General features: G+C 37.2%; 3 protein-coding genes across 4 annotated transcripts; 1 reads left to right on the top strand and 2 right to left on the bottom strand.

Moving 5' to 3' along the window:
* The first annotated feature begins 1,400 nt into the window (after window positions 1-1,400).
* LOC113359183 (uncharacterized mitochondrial protein AtMg00310-like) lies at window positions 1,401-2,087 on the top strand. Its single transcript, XM_026602858.1, has one exon. It carries the CDS (start codon window positions 1,401-1,403, stop codon window positions 2,085-2,087), a length of 687 nt encoding a protein of 228 aa, XP_026458643.1.
* A 2,242-nt stretch (window positions 2,088-4,329) lies between these two features.
* LOC113355617 (probable inactive receptor kinase At2g26730) lies at window positions 4,330-7,313 on the bottom strand. Its single transcript, XM_026598522.1, has 2 exons — window positions 5,710-7,313; window positions 4,330-5,291 (listed from the first exon to the last, which is right to left on the bottom strand). The coding sequence occupies exons 1-2, from the start codon at window positions 7,031-7,033 to the stop codon at window positions 4,603-4,605; spliced, it is 2,013 nt and encodes a 670-aa protein (XP_026454307.1). The 5' UTR covers window positions 7,034-7,313; the 3' UTR covers window positions 4,330-4,602.
* A 5,242-nt stretch (window positions 7,314-12,555) lies between these two features.
* Window positions 12,556-18,029, bottom strand: LOC113355616 (probable protein phosphatase 2C 57). Of its 2 annotated transcripts, none has more exons than XM_026598520.1 (4): window positions 17,553-18,029; window positions 14,771-14,980; window positions 13,930-14,141; window positions 12,556-13,439 (listed from the first exon to the last, which is right to left on the bottom strand). In XM_026598520.1, the coding sequence occupies exons 1-4, from the start codon at window positions 17,706-17,708 to the stop codon at window positions 12,869-12,871; spliced, it is 1,149 nt and encodes a 382-aa protein (XP_026454305.1). In that variant the 5' UTR covers window positions 17,709-18,029; the 3' UTR covers window positions 12,556-12,868. The 2 variants fall into 2 exon arrangements, with proteins under 2 accessions (XP_026454305.1, XP_026454306.1); XM_026598521.1 differs by having other exon boundaries at window positions 14,771-14,977; window positions 17,553-18,028.
* Window positions 18,030-18,276: the final 247 nt, after the last annotated feature.

Below are 18,276 nucleotides of genomic sequence, written 5' to 3'. Positions count from 1 at the left end.
AGAAAGTTTGTTTCTATTTGGAATAAAGAGAAATTTGGTAATATACAAAGCAATATTCTACTTCTACATCAACAACTTGAAGCCATCCAGCAAGAAAAATACCCCAATCAAACTACTACTGTTCATATCCAACAAGTTGAGCAGCAGATAGAGCACTGACATCAAATTCAGAGTGAGTTTTGGGGACAAAAAGCTAGAGACCAATATTATTTGGATATGGACAGAAACACAAAATACCATCATACTAATGCAAATAGGAGGAGATCAAGAAATAATATAGCTGCATTGAAAGATAATAATGGTCATTGGTGTTCAAGCAGACTGGAGCTAGAAACTCTTCTTACAGATCATTACAGTTCTTTACATACTTCAGTTTCTCCTGCCAGAAATAATGCAATCTTAGATTGTATACCCTCCACCATCACTTCTCTTGATAATGCTGAATTAATTCAAATACCAAGTGCAAATGAAATCTTTAAAGCTTTGAAAGATATGAAATCTTGGAAAGCACCAGGACCAGATGGGTTTCCACCTGGTTTCTTCAAATCTCATTGGGATGTTCTTGGGAATGATGTAATTCATATGGTACAACAATTCTTTCAAACAGGATACACTCTAAAGGATTTAAATGCTACTGATATTTCTTTAATTCCAAAGACCAAGAACAAGCAATTTCCTTCTGATCTCAGGCCAATTGCACTTTGCAATACTTCATACAAGATTATTTCAAAAATTCTTTCTTCAAGGATGAAAAAGGTGATGAATAGAATTATTTCACTATTACAAGCTGCTTATGTCCCAGCATGCAAATATCAGATAACATACAATTGGCTCAAGAGATCATTCATACTATGAAGAATAAAAAAGATGAAGGAAAATATCTTACTCTCAAACTAGATATGTCAAAAGCCTTTGATAGGCTTGAGTGGTCTTTTTTGAAGGATGTTATGCTTCAAATGGGTTTTTGTGAAGAATGGTGCAATCTTATAATGCAATGTGTTAGTACCACAAAGATTTCAATTCTTCTCAATGGTTCTCCTTGCAAGGCTTATTATCCTACAAGAGGTATTAGACAAGGTGACCCCTTGTCACCTTATCTTTTCATTATTGTCATAGAAGCTTTTTCAAGACAATTATATTCAGCTGAACAGAATCATAAAATAGAGGGGATTAAAATTGCCACAAGTGCTCCTTGTATTTCACACCTTTTTTTTGCAGATGATTGTCTGCTATTTGCCAAGGCTGATTTGGTTAATGTCAACAATCTTCTTCAAATCATTGAAGATTTCGGAGCTGCATCATGTCAAATGGTCAACTTCAACAAGTCCAGTGTACATTTTAGTACAAATGTTCCATAAAGATTTTCCAGAATTCTTTCAAGAAGACTTAAAGTTTCAAGCATGAACCCAAATGAAAAATATTTGGGTACTCCACTGCTCATTGGCAAGAATAAACAACAATGCTTCACTCATTTACAAGAGAAAGTCAAGAATAGGCTCTCTATTTGGGGAGGGAGTACTTTGTCTCAATGTGGAAAGTCTCAAATGATTAAAACTGTCACTAACACCATTCCTACTTATACAATGAGATGCCTACAGATTCATGTGGAAGTCGTTAACAATATTAATGCTTTGCAAAGGGACTTTTGGTGGGGTTTTGATGAGAAGAAGGGTACTTATAGTATTTCATGGAAGTATCTTAAAAGACATAAGGATATTGGTGGACAAGGTTTCAGAGATTTGAGAATTCTAAATCAAGCTCTACTTATTAGAGCAGCTTGGAGAATTTGCACAAACTCAGATGCTTTATGGGTTAAGTGCATGTCTGCAAAATATTTTCCTTATACAAGTATGCTACATGCTAGTAAAAAGAATGTCTGTTCTTGGGCTTGGAAGGGGGTGCAGAAGAATATAGAGTTCATAAAACAACACAATTGTTGGAGATTTGGTTCAGGAGATCATATAAAGATATGGATTGATGTTTGGATTATTGGGATGGATTCCCCACCCATTCCAAAGCAAGAAGTTGTGGATAGTGAAAATTTTGTGTGGGTTAAGGATTTATTCATGCCAAATGCTAGGCAGTGAAATGTGGATTTGGTGCATCATCTTTTCCAGGATGATATTGCTGCTCTTATTCTTCAAATGAGAATACCACATTATTCTAGTGACAAGCTAATCTGGAGACTGACAAAGAATGGCAGCTTTACTCTTAAATCTGCTTACAACAAACTCTTTGAAAATAGTCTGGGCAATGTACAAGTATCCACTTTTATTCAAAACACCAACATCAGTTGGAAGGAGTTCTAGAAAATCAATACATGGCCAAGAGTTAGACATTTTATCTGAAAATGTCTTAGTGATATACTTCCTACCAGGGTGAGATTAACAAGATATAGTGGACATTTCTCAAAGCTATGTCGTTTCTGTGCTTAACACGATGAAGAAATAATGCATGTTCTCTTCAGTTGTTCCTTCTCTAGAGCAGTCTGGATCTTAGTTCCAGGGGGTAGCATTGTTCTCTCAGCAGCAACTAATAATGGGTTTGAAGCCATGTTTGAGACTTGGTACAATCATAGTATGGCGCAAAGTGAGGAACATGGCTGGCTGAATATGGAAATGATGGTCACTTGGAGCATTTGGAATGAAAGATGTGAAGTAGTTTTTCAGGATAAGAAAGCTAATTAAAAAACAACTGCTACCGAAGCCATTAACTTTGCTATTTATATTGGAAAAATTCATCTATATCATCAGTACCCCCTGCATTATGGAAACCTTATGCTGCACCTTACATTACCCTTAACTGTGATGCTTCTTATGATTCAAACACTAGATTAACTGGAATTGGTCTGGTTTTACGTGACAATGCAGGGAACTGGAGAGAAAGCCGTGCAAAATGCCATGCAGGAGTAATAGATTTGGAGCAAGCAGAATGTCTTGCTCTCTTGGAAGCGGTTACATGGAGCAAGGAGTTGCAGATATCTCATCTTGTCCTACAGACATACCTGAAGAACATTGAGGGGTATATCAACAACAACTCTCCTAATATTACCTGGGAGAATGAAACTATTCTGCAAGATGCTATAAACTATCTAAACACCAACATACTTAGTTGGAAGTGCATTTTTATTCCTAGAACATGTAACAAAGCGGCTGATGAGCTTGCAAAATACAGTAGAAAATTTAGAATTGAGAGAACATGGTCAGTAAGACCTCCCTCTGTTATTGAAACTCAATTGTCATTCGATTCCTCGAACATTATTGATCAATAAAATCTTAGTTGTTTGCAGTAGAAAAAAATATAGAAAATGTAAATTGGAAAACAATGATTTTTTTCCGTGTGAAGTGAATGTAAACCCTGTGAAGTGGTGTGTTTTCTAATAATTTTTATTAAACAAAAGTTAGGACTTTTCCGTTCAATTGAACATCGTTTAATATATTCATACTTCAGAAAAAGGAAAAATTTGAACATCAATTTGACAACGATGCTGCCGGAAAAAAGAGAAAAAGAATGACAACAACAATGCAAGGTCAAGACGCTAAAGACCAAGATGGACCAACTAACTTCACTAAATTAACTAGTAAAAAAAGATTAAGGGGTCACTTTGGGGAAATCAAGTTATATGACGGGTAAAAAAATAACAACTCTGAGTCTGACCCCCACGCTCTTATTTTAGCATTTCCACACCTTTATGAACCACAAACACAAATCGAGCTTCCAAATTTCAGGCACCTGCTTGGACGATTAAACCAACGAGACACCAGTCGCACTCTTCCTACAAAGATCGCAAGCCAAGACAATAACAAAAAAACGAATTCCCTATGGTTGTCCGTCAAACTCACAAGCCATTTTTGTTATCTCAAACTCAAATTATTATACATCCACGACATCTAAACTGCAAAGTCAATGCATGCAGACAGGTTCGTTCTCAAACGTACCCATCAGTCAAGCTGTTTAGGACTAGCATCTCTTTACTTTTCCGAATCAATTTCTTCTTCTCAAAAAATATTATAGGATACTTGTTTTTTTTGTTTTTTTGGTCAGAGAATGACAACAGTTAGTTTCTGGCTCCGCCAAGCTGTCCACCACCACTTCCCTCTTACACAACTCATCAACCGTCCCTGGGCCCAACAATAACGACAACTCTGAACTCTCTTCGAGGTTTTGGCAGGCAGGCAGGCCGCTCTTCAAGAATCCTCCTGCCGTTTCTCCACATGTCACTAGCCTCACACCTCTTTTTCATTTCACACAAGTGTCTAAAAAATCTCTAGGGAACAAATATAGCGTGATTTATGGCTGGATATCTAGCAAAAAAAAATCAAAAACAAGAAGAAAAAAAGCCAATAATATTTCTTCCAATGCCATTAAGATTATGGAACTCCTTCACCACCACCACTATCACAAAAGGGTCCTCCACTCCAACCAACCACAACCCAAATTACAAACCCTCAAAAAAAAAATGCCTAAAATTATGAAACAAATTATCTGTGCCAATTACTGAACAAACTTCTTATCATGGACCCAAAATAAATCAAACACTAAAAAAAAAAAAAAAATCCATTTTTGTTTTGGTGAGAAAATCTAATTTAAGTGGTAGTTCTACTATGGTGTAACTGAAGATGGAGGAGTTCTAGAACCAACAGCAGGAGGAGTATGACCACCAGACTTAGAAGGCTCATCAGAAGACTGTCTCAACCCACCATCATCCGTCTCACCACCTCTACTACTACTAGTACTATTCATATCTTCCATCATTCTCAACACTTCACCAATCCCAGGTCTAGAATCCGGCACCGTCGACACACAAGCCATTGCAATCTGCAACAACTGCACCATTTCCTCCTCGATATTATGATATCTCATCAACTCAACATCAAACACTTCAGCCGTCCATTCTTCTCTTACAACTGACTGCACCCATCTTGGCAAATCAATACCTTCTTCGCCTAATGAAGCTTGGTTTGGCGCCTTCCCTGTTAGTAATTCCAGTAGCAACACACCGAAACTATACACGTCGGATTTGAATGTCACTTTTCTTGTTTCTACTACTTCCGGTGCGCGGTATCCTGCTATACGGTTTGGTGGTGTTGCTGTTCCGAACAATGGGTTTAGACCGTAATCGGAAATGCCGGCTTCGTGCTCCGGTGAACGTAACAGGATATTCGATGACTTGATATTTCCATGGGGTACCTTTCCTGATACGTGTAGATGTGATAACCCTCTTGCTGTACCTAAGGCTATCTTCATCCTGTGGCCCCAATCTAATGGTGTCCGTCCTGAACCTCTACTCCCTGTATACAAAACAAAAACAATCACAACAATCACCAAATTTACCCTTGTATAAATTAGTACCTCAGCTGCACAAATGGAAAAAGATGCCCAACCTATCGGGGGTACTTTTGTCTTTTGAATTAAGGTGGGACCTACAAGGATGTCGGTCTGACTAGAAACAAGAAATAGTATGTCCGTGGCAGAATAGTAAATATTTTAATATATAATCCCTTTTATTTGGCTTCCAACCAGGACGGATGCTAGTGGGAGGCATGTCATGGACCATGGTCTTAAGAATATATTCCATCTAATGACGAAGTTACCCCTAATCATTAGTAAAATTCCAAAGAAGTGAATTTCTTTTGTGGTTGTGTTCATCAATCAATGGAGATTGAAAACTGAAAGTGAAAAAGAGATGAAATGAATTGTGAAACATACCGTGTAAAAGTGCAGATAAACTACCAGCAGCCATGAAATCCTGGACAAGCAATTTCTCATCTTTAGAGAAATAATAAGCTCTCAGTGGAACAATATTGTCATGCTTAACTTTCCCAAGAACATCCATTTGGGCTTCAAATTCCTTCTTAGACACAACAACATCTTTCAATCTCTTGACAACCACAGTTGTTCCTTCTTCTAAAACAGCTTTATATGAAGTCCCAACACTTCCTTTGCCTAATACTTCAGCTGAAGCTCTCAACAAATCTTCCAAATCAAAACTGTAAACCCCACCATCTAAAAACACCAGCTTGTTCCTGCCAGCTGCATCTGCTGATGATGCTCCAACAATTTCATCTTTCGATGATGATGTTGTTCCTGTTTCTGTCACTGGTACTGCTGATCTTGGTACCACTGGTGGTTTTGCTGCTCGTGTTGTTGCTGCATTTTTCTTTCGTTTCCGCAAACAGCAGAGAAGAAGGAATGCTAGTAGGGCTAGTAGAATTAACCCACACACAACAGAAATTGCGATAATTGCTGCTTTACTGAGCTTTTTAGATTTCTTTGACGGAGATTTATCAGAGGGTTCACCTTCTGGAGATGGAGATGGAGCTTGGAAAAATGGTTGACATTTTTTTAATGGACCTCCACAGAGATCCAAATTGCCTGAAAATGAGGAAGCTGGGAATTTTTCTAGAGTTTCAGGAATAGAACCGTTTAATTTGTTGTTTGAGACATTGAACCCTTGTAAACCGGCAATATCAATGCTTGGCAAAGTACCCGAAAAACCATTGTTATCAAGATCAAGAACAGATAAATGAGTAAGATTATTAACAGCGAAAGGAATTTTCCCAGTGAAATTATTTGAGGAAAGAACTAAACGATTCAGCCGATTCGATGCAGTTAAACTCACCGGGAACTCACCGGATAACACATTGTTCTGTAGATAAACACTTCTTAACAGCTTCAAATTAGAAAAATCAGACGGAATCGGACCAGATAAACGATTTGCTCTCAGACTTAGAACTCTTAACTGATTCAAATTACCTAATGTGTTGGGTGGAATCGAACCAACAAGACCAGTACCTGGTAATCGAAGCGAATAAACATAAGATCTTGATGAGTCGCATTCAATACCTACCCAGTTACAAACTGAGTCTGATGCGTTCCATTTCAGACGATTCTCATGTGGAGTCTGATTTAAGAAACTTAGCAAACCATTTTTCTCAGCTGCACTTGGTTCTGAATCAACAACAATCACTCTACCATTAGACAACAATAGAATCAAAACAGAGAAAACTGAGAAAACAGAGAAAAATGCCATTAGATAGACAGGGGAAGAAAGAAAAAAATGAGGTTTATTTCTGTTTTTTTAGGTTTACAGAGTTTGGATTTTTAAAGGTGGGTTATGAAAAGTGTTTATTTTACAGCTAGAAGGTGAAGGAGAAGAAGCCATATGGATAGAGGAGAAGAGATGGTTGATGATGGAGATGAAGAAGAATAATTCTCTTCTCTGCTCTGCTGGTGAGAAATAATAGAGAGAGGAGTGGGAGAGGGTTTGAGATTTCTTTTTGATGTTTTATTTTTTTTTCCTTCTAAGAGAGAAAAAAGAGAAAGTAGGTATCACGAGGTTAACAAAAGTGAGAATAAGGACAGTGTGTGTGTGTATGAGAAAAAACAGAGGAGATATCAGAAAAGTCTAGCTGGAGTTAAAAAAACGTTTTTACTCATTTGTTTACGAAACGTATAGAACTGTAGAAAACGGAAAAATGTAGTGGTAGAAAACATGAATTGTGAAATGGGACGGTTTGGATTTGGCAAGAAAATTGAGGATTAATTGGACGAATTAAATTGGGAAATCTTGATGATATTAATTAATGGGATGCTTTACGAAGAAGTTATTAATTGGGAAACTGTACAACAATTTCACATTTAGGAATTTTTTTAATGAATTCCTTCTTTAAGTGGATATCGGAAGAAGAGGAAACGGTCGTTTTTGGAGAATTGATTAAGAAGTTTTTGTGAATGAATACAGGTTGTTCGATGTTGTCACCTACTGTAAATGAATTGCTAAAGTAATTTGTTTAAGACAATTGGGCTAGTTGAGTTCCGGCGGTAAATTGGACTCGGCTAGCTTTTGCAAGAACAAATAGTGCGCATGCTTTTAGTTTCTGGTCAGCCTTCATCAGTCACGGCGGAGCCACAAAATGAATGTTGTGGTGGTTTTAAAATAAATTGGCTTGACTTGAGCTGGCTTAAGCATATTATTTAGGTTTGATTTTTTTTAACCAAAAACAATTGCACTATAAAATGTAAGTTTTTCTAGACTTTGGGTTGGCTTTCCGTCCCTCGCTTTCATATTTTCCGAGGCTGTTTGGATATTACTTTTGAAAAATCACAAAATTGGTTAAAAAGATCAAAATCAACAATTCCTGGGTGAAAAGGACATTTAGATTTTGAGACTGTTTAAATTGAAAAAAATGTAAAAATAGTCAGGATGTAAACTGCCCATTTTCAAATATTTTTTCTTATTTTTAATTTACATCAGAATGCATCAAGTTTCATCCTCGCTATTTTTTAAGTTTAATCCAGGATGAATCCAGTTTCATCCTAGCTATTTTTTTGGTATCCATTTCACCCATACTAATTTTTACTCGTCCATTATAATCATGTTTTAAAAAAATTTGGACAAATGACCCATTTTCCGTTGAAAAAATAATCTCAAAATTGTATTGATAAACTGAAAATTAGTTTGAAAATTACATTCCAAAATATTTTATAATAATAAAAACTATGCTTCTGACTTTTTTTTTTCTGATTGCCGAGAAAACTCTTTTCCTAGCCTCTTATAGAGAGTTCAAAACATCTCTTTCATATGAACAAAACCGAAAAAGATTATCTAGCATATTTGAGAGAAGAAAATAATAAAAACTTGGAGATAATGTTTGGTTTGTCTGACTTAACACACGTTTGCAATTAATTAAGCAACCAAATTAGGTACATTAATCCCAGTTACAGACAGATCATTGGCATAATTTTGGTTTGCTTTCATTGCAAAATCAAATAAAAATCTTTGAATTATCACGTTGTCTCCTCCTACATTATAATTGTATGAACGAGCAACGTCGCTACATTTTTGATGGAAACAGAAAACTATCATCATCACAGCTTTCATGTATAACAATGTCTTTGGAATGTTCCTTCAATGATAATGCAAAAGATTTATTGACAGAAGTTTATATGTACGGGCGGCAATGAGACCTCATAAACTATATTCATCGTATATCCGCACATACGCGCTTAGCGTTGTATCTTGCAAGAGACATGGTAAACGAAGAAATTATTTGTTTTTTTTGGTACTTGGATTTTTTATCAGAGCCCGACTTGGTTCTTCAAAAGTTGAAAACTTACGAGCGAGCTAATAGATAGTTTGTCTAACAACTTTATTATAGGGGCGTCAAGGTTTATTAGAAGGGCGGCATTCCAATAGGATAAAAAACATGATCATTCAAGGTGTCCCTTATTAAAAAAAAAATAGAAATGACAAATTAACCTTCATAATTGATAACCTAGTTTAGTGATGATAATCAAGTTTAGTGTTAATGATTAATTTCTTTTATATTAACTCGAAATCAAAACAAAATCAGATTTTAAAGTTAAAAAAAAAAAAAAAAGTTTGGAGATGGTAGAGAAGTTTTAACCCAAAGTGAAGGTCAATCTCAATCAATTGAAGAAATTAACCAACAAAGTGAAAACCCAATGCCTGAAAATGACCAGGTATACTTCTAAATTAGTCCCAACTAGCTTTTTGTTGCTCAAATACGTAAAAAAATTCAAGTTCTTACATTTTCAGAGCTAATAATTACGGTTGGCATTTTGCTCGTAACCGACCGTAATTCATAGTTACGGTTCGTAAAAGATGAACTACTAACCGTAACTGGTTAAATTTTGGGAAAACCCAATTATAAAACCAGTTACGGTTGGTAACTAAATGCTCGATATTAACCGTAACTCAGTTACGGTTGGTAACCAAATGCTATATACCAACCGTAAATGAGTTACGGTTGGTAAACTAAAATGGTTACCAACCGTAACTGAATAAAATTCTCAGATACAAGAACATACGATTGGAGGTTGAACTATTACCGACCGTAACAACATCAAAATCTGCAGTTACGGTTCGTAATAGAGTTAAAATCAACTTTAACTCACATAAACCCATAAACTTTAATTTCAATTTTCATCTAAAACCCTAATTTTTGATAGAAATTAAACTTAAATCGAACAAGATAAACTAAACCCTAATTGAATTTTTCAAAACATACTTCATATAAGTCATTACACTATACTTGATTAATTTTCGAATCATCGATTAATCGAAGACGATGAAATTTTGAGTTTTAATGGAGGTTATGGTTGATGGGAGGAGGAGAAGAGAAGAAGAAAGAAAACAAATATTCAATTTAGTTTTGATTTAGGTTAAAAAAATGGGGAGAATAACCTAGTCAATTTACATCCCCTTTAGGGCATCCTCTAACCAACTAAAGAGACATTACTATCATACTTCGTCCCTCTAATAAGCTTGTTGTCTAAATACCATTTTTAAAAATTGCTTTTTGACTTTTACAAATAAAAAAGGTCAGATATTAATTCGGATACGCAATTTTGAAATGACTTTTAAAAACAAAAAACTTTGATTCAGACTTTTGTTTTTGGTATTCAAACGAGCTATAAATAAACAAGTGACAATTGAATCATCTGCTCCTGGTCATAAACAAGCACCGGCTAAGAATTTTACCCTAGACGCAATTCCAGATCATTGCTTGTAACTTCAAATCTTTGCCATACCGACAATGCAAAAGAAGAAAAAAAAAAAACACGATGGTTCGCACTTCATAGTAGTAAAGCATGAGACGTTTTAGCAGTACTTGCTATCTTTGAGTCGCCTCAGTTATTGGCATGGGCCAGCTACAAATGCATCATCATCCATTTGGTTTTCAAATTTTCAAAAAAAAAAATCCCAACGGATATGTAACTTAGCTCAGCTCAGCTCGCAATGAAGAGTACAACCACATTTGTATGGATTGATCTGTATATGGTGTAGCTGGCTGCTGAGATTGGGTAAAGAAAAGAAAAATATGGGGACCAACCGACTACTAATAATAATCTTGACTAAAGGGAAGGGAAGATAAGGAAGCCGTCATTATGTCTGTGGGTAATGGTGGTGGCTGCTATTTCATCATATTATTGATTTCTCACGTCTTACTACAGTTTACAGTTATAGTACGCTCCCTTACTCTCTAGGGTCGACGTTCATTATCACTCGAAAAAAGTACACTTTGTCTACACTTCTTCATCCCACTAAACTTTTCTACGGTTCAGTCCGTTTTGTCATGATTTCAATGTTATTACCTCTAATGAGTAATTCAACGGTATGAGAGAGAGGGTTCGGACTGAGCATGACTTACCGTATCGGCTGATATATATGATTTTTAATATATAAGTCTGTATCATATTAGCAGTCAACATTAGTCAATAATGTTTCTGGAAAAGAGATATTATCACTTTTTTATTTTCTTTTTCTTTTTTAAATGACTCTTTTTCAGAAATGGAGGAAATATCAGTTAGTACCGTCGCATTGGCTAATATCCGTGATACGTCCGTGTAATATCGACGCGAAATTTACACTGTTACCTGCTACGACCAACCACACGTTCAAAATGTGGTTGACGTATTTTAGATGACATATATGGTTTTGGCAATGTTTACAGATTCATAAGGGCAATAGGTGACCAAAAGGATTTCAGGAGTGCTGGCATATATACTTCAGTTCAAGTACTGCTAATCTACCTAAGCTAGGAATGAAAATGAAAGAGTGTTTATATATCTTCAATTGAAAGACAAATTTTACTCTGCTGTTTGATGCTTCAGCGAAAAGAAACGAGGTCATTCGCTCTAAAGTGCGAAAAAGAGAAAAGTAAGCGCGATCAATGGGGACGTGGGTGATGATTAGCTTGTCCATAGAAAACAACAGTATCCTAAGCTGCTTATAGGATGTAAAGAAAGACCGGCGTATGTTTGAAGGCACTGAAATCTTCACTCATCATCATTTAATATCTATATTTGTGTGGCGTAAGACAGCCGAAACTGCAAACTATGGCATGGCAAGGATGGGCTTATTTTTCATGTTTGTGTGCAGGGATGGGCAAATGTTGCTTTTAGGATTTTGCTGGCACCTGGTGGCACGAGCAATCACGCGAGCCAATATATTTACGCAAACCTTTTCTTAGTAATAACAACATGGCATAATTATACGTGGCTGGCTGGCTGGCTGGCAGGCAAGCAGACAAGTGGAGGTTTTGGACCCATGGTAGAATGATGAGATTGGGAAAGAATGTATATTGGTGAAGCTTAACAATCATGGAGAGGAGTAACGGTTACAACTATCACTATTGGGCATTATGAGACAGCTCAGGAATGCATTAACCATCATTGTCTACTGAAATTAGTTTATAGATGAAATTATGATCACAATCTTAGTCGATACCCTAAGTCTCTAATTGCAAAAATGATTTAATAGACATGCCACTCGTCCATTGGAAGAGTTCGAGAGGCGTGTTTCTGACAATTCATTCTCCTAACTAGCCCACATGCGCCGTTGTAAAGGGGAAATATAACATTACAGTAATTTTCTAAAAACTTACCTTAGTCCGGTGTCTGTATTACTCTGATATATCCAGGCACTGCATACTTATCGAGTTTGTTAGAACAAGTTACAGCAACATCTAGTTATATACTACCCAGCAGGATTGCAAAATCATCACAAACGATTTTTAAGGCCAGTAAATAAAATTATTGCTTTCAATTAATATCCTCGGGTAACAAAAGTTCATAACAATGTATTGCTTTTTCACTTGGCGGCCTCACACTAGTAATACAAGATTCATTTCATTTCAGGAAAATACAGAGATTGTATAGTCAAGTAAAGATATTCTAAAGGTTAGAATCGAACTAAGGTAACAAGAAATGGAAAAACTGCCGCCTTACCTGCCGCATATGTTACAGTTGCAAAATCACCTCTTGTTGATTCTCAACAAACTAAATCCTACTTCAAAATAGAAAAATATTAGAGAGAAAAAAATGGTCATGATACCTTTTGTCAGTCCCCCATGCAGTCTAAAAACCCCTGCAACTCCCTTAAACCTTCAGCAGATATGCTCCGGGCAAGTTGCAGTCGTGGCCTTGGAGCAACCAGGTTTGGCGGTGGGTTTGAATCAAAACACACCACCACAACTGCTAAATTGTCCCCACTCTTTCTCTTAAGGGCTTCGTCTACCAGCTCCTTACTACACCTGATTGGGTCATTGTGTTCTTGGAGCTTCCGTCGTGCAAAGTCCACAGCGTTCTGGCTCCTGAACACATCCCAGATCCCGTCACAGCCCATGATCAAGAATTCATCCTCCTCCGTCAACCTAGTCCTCATCAACTCGGGTTCAGCACTGAGGGGACCACCATTTTGATGCTTCAATCCTTCCATGTGCCAGTCACCCAGAGCACGAGCAACATTTAGCTGCCCATTGAGGTAACCATCATCAATATAACCTCCAGAAGCTTCTATCCGCGTCCTCTCTTTTATGCAAATCGGCTTGTGATCCCTTGACATCTCAACTGCTTTTCCGCGACGGCAGAGTACCGCCCTGCAATCTCCAGCATTTGCTACAACCAACGACCTGACAGCACCAAACAGGAGAATAACTAAAAAAAATGTATCCTGGACCAAGTGAATAACTTCTCACAGACTTGTTGCTAGGAGTTCTCACGACCTATAACATACATCTATAACAAAAGAGAGGAGCTTCTTATTTACGTCGCCTATGCTATATAACTATATAAATAAACCAAGCAGTGTACTTTGTACTGTGCAATGAAGACGTGGGTTTCCAGATCAGGTTGATCTCCACATGCAGCCCACATGGGCGGGCAACATCCAGTTCCCAGTATGTGCAACGTATTCAGCATTACATGTACAAATCACAAACACCATATTATACATGAGAATCAAACAAAAGATTGGCAGCATGATACAAAAGTCATTACTGATCCTATTAGTGGAATTTCTAAGGACGGTAACATGAGGGTCAATTTTGCAGTAAGGTATGGGGTCACAGAAGTAATGCTCCACAAAACGTTGTGCCAAAATATTCTCAAGAGAGCCCTTACCTCCCATACACAAGAGCTGTCAGTGCAGTTGTACCAGAAGCAAGAGCAGTATCAGTGGAACAAGCTTCTGCAAAAGCGCTATCTGCTTGCAGGAAAGCAGAAACAACTGCCCTTTCAATCTCCTTCGGGAAGTCTTCATCCTCTAGGATGAGCCTTGGGAGATTGTTACGAGCAAAGTCCGCAGCATGCTTTCCGCCATGACCATCAAAGACCTGATCGAACCAAGAATTATGAGCATAAACTTAAGTAAGATCAAAGCACGCATCTTAATTCTGACAAGGATGAGATTTTTCCACAGCACTTTGGCCAATCATACTAGAAAAGTGTACGTCAGATCAACTGAAACATTTGGCCTATCAAAACAGCCTATCATAGGATAAGCTGTACACCTATCGCGGTGGAGATCATGGGCTCAATTCTATAAAGGAAGGATGCTCTGCAATTGCTGTGGAAAGCGAGGTCAAAACCAATGTAACCATGATGACCCAACCCATGAGCCGCTTACTAGTCTACTGCAGAGTCAGAGCTAAGTTTACTCTTGGTCCTGCAGGAAATATCCTAAACACTTTCACAATAACACAATAATGAGCGAACAGGAAATGCATAACATGTCCTTCCACTGTGTCAGGTTAATCACCAGTTTAACTGATCTTGGACGTAGGTGGTTTTAACATCTTCCCGTTATTATCGAGGGATCAAGAAAGGTAAACTAGTGCTGTTTCTTTATCAACTAGAAAGCTCACATAGGATACTAGTCAGTGATTATCAGTCGCAAAGTGCAACTCTAGACCATTGTGGGAATATATGTATTAGTCTTAAGTAGTGAAGGATAGAGAAATACCCCATAAAAAGCTCCGGGCCCTTTACCGAAAAAATTCTTGATCCCGTAATCATTTACGAAATCATCAACACAAATATATGCATCTTCCATGTTTGGCCGAAATCCAATGTCAGTCCATGCTCCAGAACGAACAATAGGAATGAACTCCGTCTCATAGCGCTCACCGATAACTGGTGGTCCAAAAGAAACATCTGAAGGCGTCTTTACCTGCTAAAGCCACAATCAGTATCGCAATCCATTGGGAATAAAAAACAAGATTCCCAAGATACAATAATTTTTTTTTCCTGGTAGACAAATATCACAAACAAAATATATCTAAGCTCCAAATAGGAATACCCCATATCGTCTTTGTCCACAATAATAACCTTCTATTGTTACAGCAAATCAAGAAGTTTAACGAGAAAGATTTTTAGCCTAAGACATAATCTAACGTCAAGGAGACATGTTGATCTAATAATCAACAAGGATAACCTGCTCTCATTACATTGGAAAAGCCAACTATCTTTATCTACGTGTTGTTTCTTTAGTTCATCCGTGAAATAAATTTTCAGCATGAGAGAAAACAGATCACTGAAAATGCAATGCAATCCTAACCTGCAAAAGCGACTGAACAGATAGAAGACCAGACTATAAGAGTACTATGAGAACCACTGTTGGCTGAATAACAGCAAACTCATGTACTTGAACAAAACAAACAAGAAAAAAAAGACGGTATCATACTTGGAATTTTTATTGAAAAAAGGAGAAAATGCGAAAAGGAATGTGACCATGCAAAAGGAAGAAGAAAGAAATCCTACACCTGATATAGAAATCAATTGTACAAGGATACATAAAGCAAAAACAACATATAACACTGAGAACAGTGTCATAAAATCTCATAAAAATAATCTTTGATAAATGAGCCTTACAAAGCATTTTCAAAAAAACCTCAGTTATTAAGTGCAAGGGAAATGGAAGATGTATCATTGAAGCAGAAGTCATATCAAAATGTTAACAGAGGCACTAATCACAAGCAGGTTCAGGGAGAACCCAATGTCATTAAATACTTCAGATCAACATGCATTCAGTAAGCAGTATACACCGATAAGCTACAGCCAAACGAAAGCAACAAGAAAAGCAAGCACCTTTAAGATGCATTTTTAAGAATTTTTCGGTAACTGAGGTTCCAATTCTTGGCAGTGTTGTACAGTTGACCACGAAAGTTTTTAAGAATGATTCCAAATCACATCGGGTATCATTTCACACCATGGGGTACTTCAACATGTAAGAGAAAGCACTATGGAGGGCTGTTTTTCTTGGCTTTGGCTAGATTATAGCCAAGAGTAACCACTATGCCAAGAAATTTATCCCGATTGTAGATTATAGCCAAGGCTTGAGATGTGCAGCACCCACTAGCCAGCTTGGCTTGTGAAAACTGAGTTTCCATAGTGTGCAGAAGCTGAGTTTTAGTAAAGTACCCCAGAGGGCTACCGTCCAGTTTTCCCTAATTGCACATAGAAAAACCAATATATTGGATCAAAAAACAACTTGATGTTTAACTAAGTTCGCATATGTCACTATAGATCCAAACACCATAGACTTGATTATTTTTTTCTTCTCTTAGCTTGGTCACAAAATCCAAACTATAGCCAAGAAATGGCTGATCATAGTGCTTGCTCTAATACGTATCTTCTTATTCTGGAACACAACTAAGACTGAACAAACTAAAACTACAATCAAAGACATAATTAAGAAAGCAAAAAATTCAAATATTCGCAAAAAGTGGAAACGACTGACAAAAGCAAACTGGTAAGGGAAGCAGGCATAACAACAAACACAACAAAAATGAGTAGACACTGATGCAAAATACATTCTCACAAATAAGCCTACTCAAGATCACTAAAGGTGGAGACCGAGACATGCAATGATCAGAACTACTACGCCATCATGCCAAACCACAGCTAAGTTAGATCAAATTCCTTCACTTCAAAGTCTAAGCTTCAACCGAAGTGATTATCAGGGTTTTACTAAACTGATTATCACATTCCTAATTAAACGCAAGGTAGAAATTTCAAAGGTGCACCGTGCACTCCACCAACCTGTCCACGTGACAAGGTGTAAAACAATCTTTTTTAGAAGTACCAGCAGTTAGGGGTAAATAGACTTCCTTCGCTCGGTCATCTCCAATCAATCCTCCCTTATTCCTAAACTACTTAGTTTATGCAGTTGTTCCTCAGCTTTTCCCTACTTGATAAGTCCTGTACAAATTCACCATTAACTATATAAGAAGAGAAGCTCTTTAGTAGGTTCCTACATAATAAAAAGCAGACCGAACAGATGATTAAAAGGCTTGGCCCTCATCTCACGCTGGACTATTGCATAAGCAACTAATAAGCAATTCAAGCGCAGATAGTGATAGAGATGGGAAGAATTTTCCAAATTCGACATTCAGCATCCCGAACACAGATTCTATGATTAACCCATTAAACTTAAAACTGCACTAACCTGCTTTCGACCAATTAAAGCTACCATACTACCATATACTTCAAAAGGGGGTGTATCCTCGCAAACCCATTGAGGCATTGATCAAAAAAGTTCTAACTTGTCAATTCTAAAACACAAACTCATAACATACTTGATGAACTCATGTTAAACTAAACCCAATTTATGTTTACACAAAAGAATTAAAACTGTAACCAATCCAATTGCAGTGAGTATATAAATTATAAAACAACCCAAACCCTAGAATTCAAAAAAGGCATTACATTTACAGTAGAGCAAGAGAGGGAGAGGAGAAACTTACTAAAGATGGATGACGAATGAGTGTCTTGTTCCCAACTTTAGAGTTACTAAAACACTGTCTATAAGCCCCAGCAAGTGGATTTGGTGGTCTACCACCATTATTATCATTTGAACCATCATTTTCCATGTTACTACTACTCCCTTTACTTCCTTCCATTCTTCTTCAATCAAATTCCCCAAATTGAAGCTCAAAAATTCCAACTTTAATACTCCTAGGGTTTCTCCTTGTTTTTCTACTTAGGGTTTTTGGGGTTTGAGACTTAGTTTGAACACATTTCTGTATGTCTCAATGCGGTTGGAGATTCTAGATGACACGATCTTGCGGAGAAATACGGCAACAACAGCAACAGCACACAGCTACAATGACTATTCACTTACTCATTACTCACTCATTCATTTGTTTCTCGTTGGCTCCATTTCAGGCGCACATATGCAGAGGACAGTGAAAGAGAGTGAGGTCTTTATTTCTCGTTGGGTGAGTGCACGTGGATAACTTTCTTCTGTAAAGTCAAACTTCGTGAATGAAACCGGATGATGGTCTTTATTTAATGCAGCAAGCACGAGACAAAGTGAATGCCTTTTTCTGATCCAAAACGTGCACGCCCCTATTACTCACCGGTGACCGGACCCGAGTACTGCTTAGCATGTTTTTCCTAGAAGCAGATTTCGAACTGAAATCATGAGAAGTAAAAAGATTTTGCACATAAAATTGAATTTACGGTAGT

The sequence above is a fragment of the Papaver somniferum genome, chromosome 3, assembly GCF_003573695.1.
Source record: "Papaver somniferum cultivar HN1 chromosome 3, ASM357369v1, whole genome shotgun sequence".
NCBI classification, from domain to species: Eukaryota; Viridiplantae; Streptophyta; class Magnoliopsida; order Ranunculales; family Papaveraceae; genus Papaver; species Papaver somniferum.
This window is presented reverse-complemented; position numbering and strand designations above follow the sequence as displayed.

Coding starts and splice junctions, on each gene's coding strand:
- LOC113359183 (XM_026602858.1), top strand. CDS start 1,401: ATGAACCCAAATGAAAAATATTTGGGTACTCCACTGCTCATTGGCAAG.
- LOC113355617 (XM_026598522.1), bottom strand. CDS start 7,033: ATGGCATTTTTCTCTGTTTTCTCAGTTTTCTCTGTTTTGATTCTATTG. Junction 5,292..5,709: donor TTTATCTGCACTTTTACACG/GTATGTTTCACA, acceptor TTTTGTATACAG/GGAGTAGAGGTTCAGGACGG.
- LOC113355616 (XM_026598520.1), bottom strand. CDS start 17,708: ATGGAAGGAAGTAAAGGGAGTAGTAGTAACATGGAAAATGATGGTTCA. Junction 14,981..17,552: donor TCATTCGTCATCCATCTTTA/GTAAGTTTCTCC, acceptor TTGTGGCTTTAG/CAGGTAAAGACGCCTTCAGA. Junction 14,142..14,770: donor GGCCCGGAGCTTTTTATGGG/GTATTTCTCTAT, acceptor TGGTTCGATCAG/GTCTTTGATGGTCATGGCGG.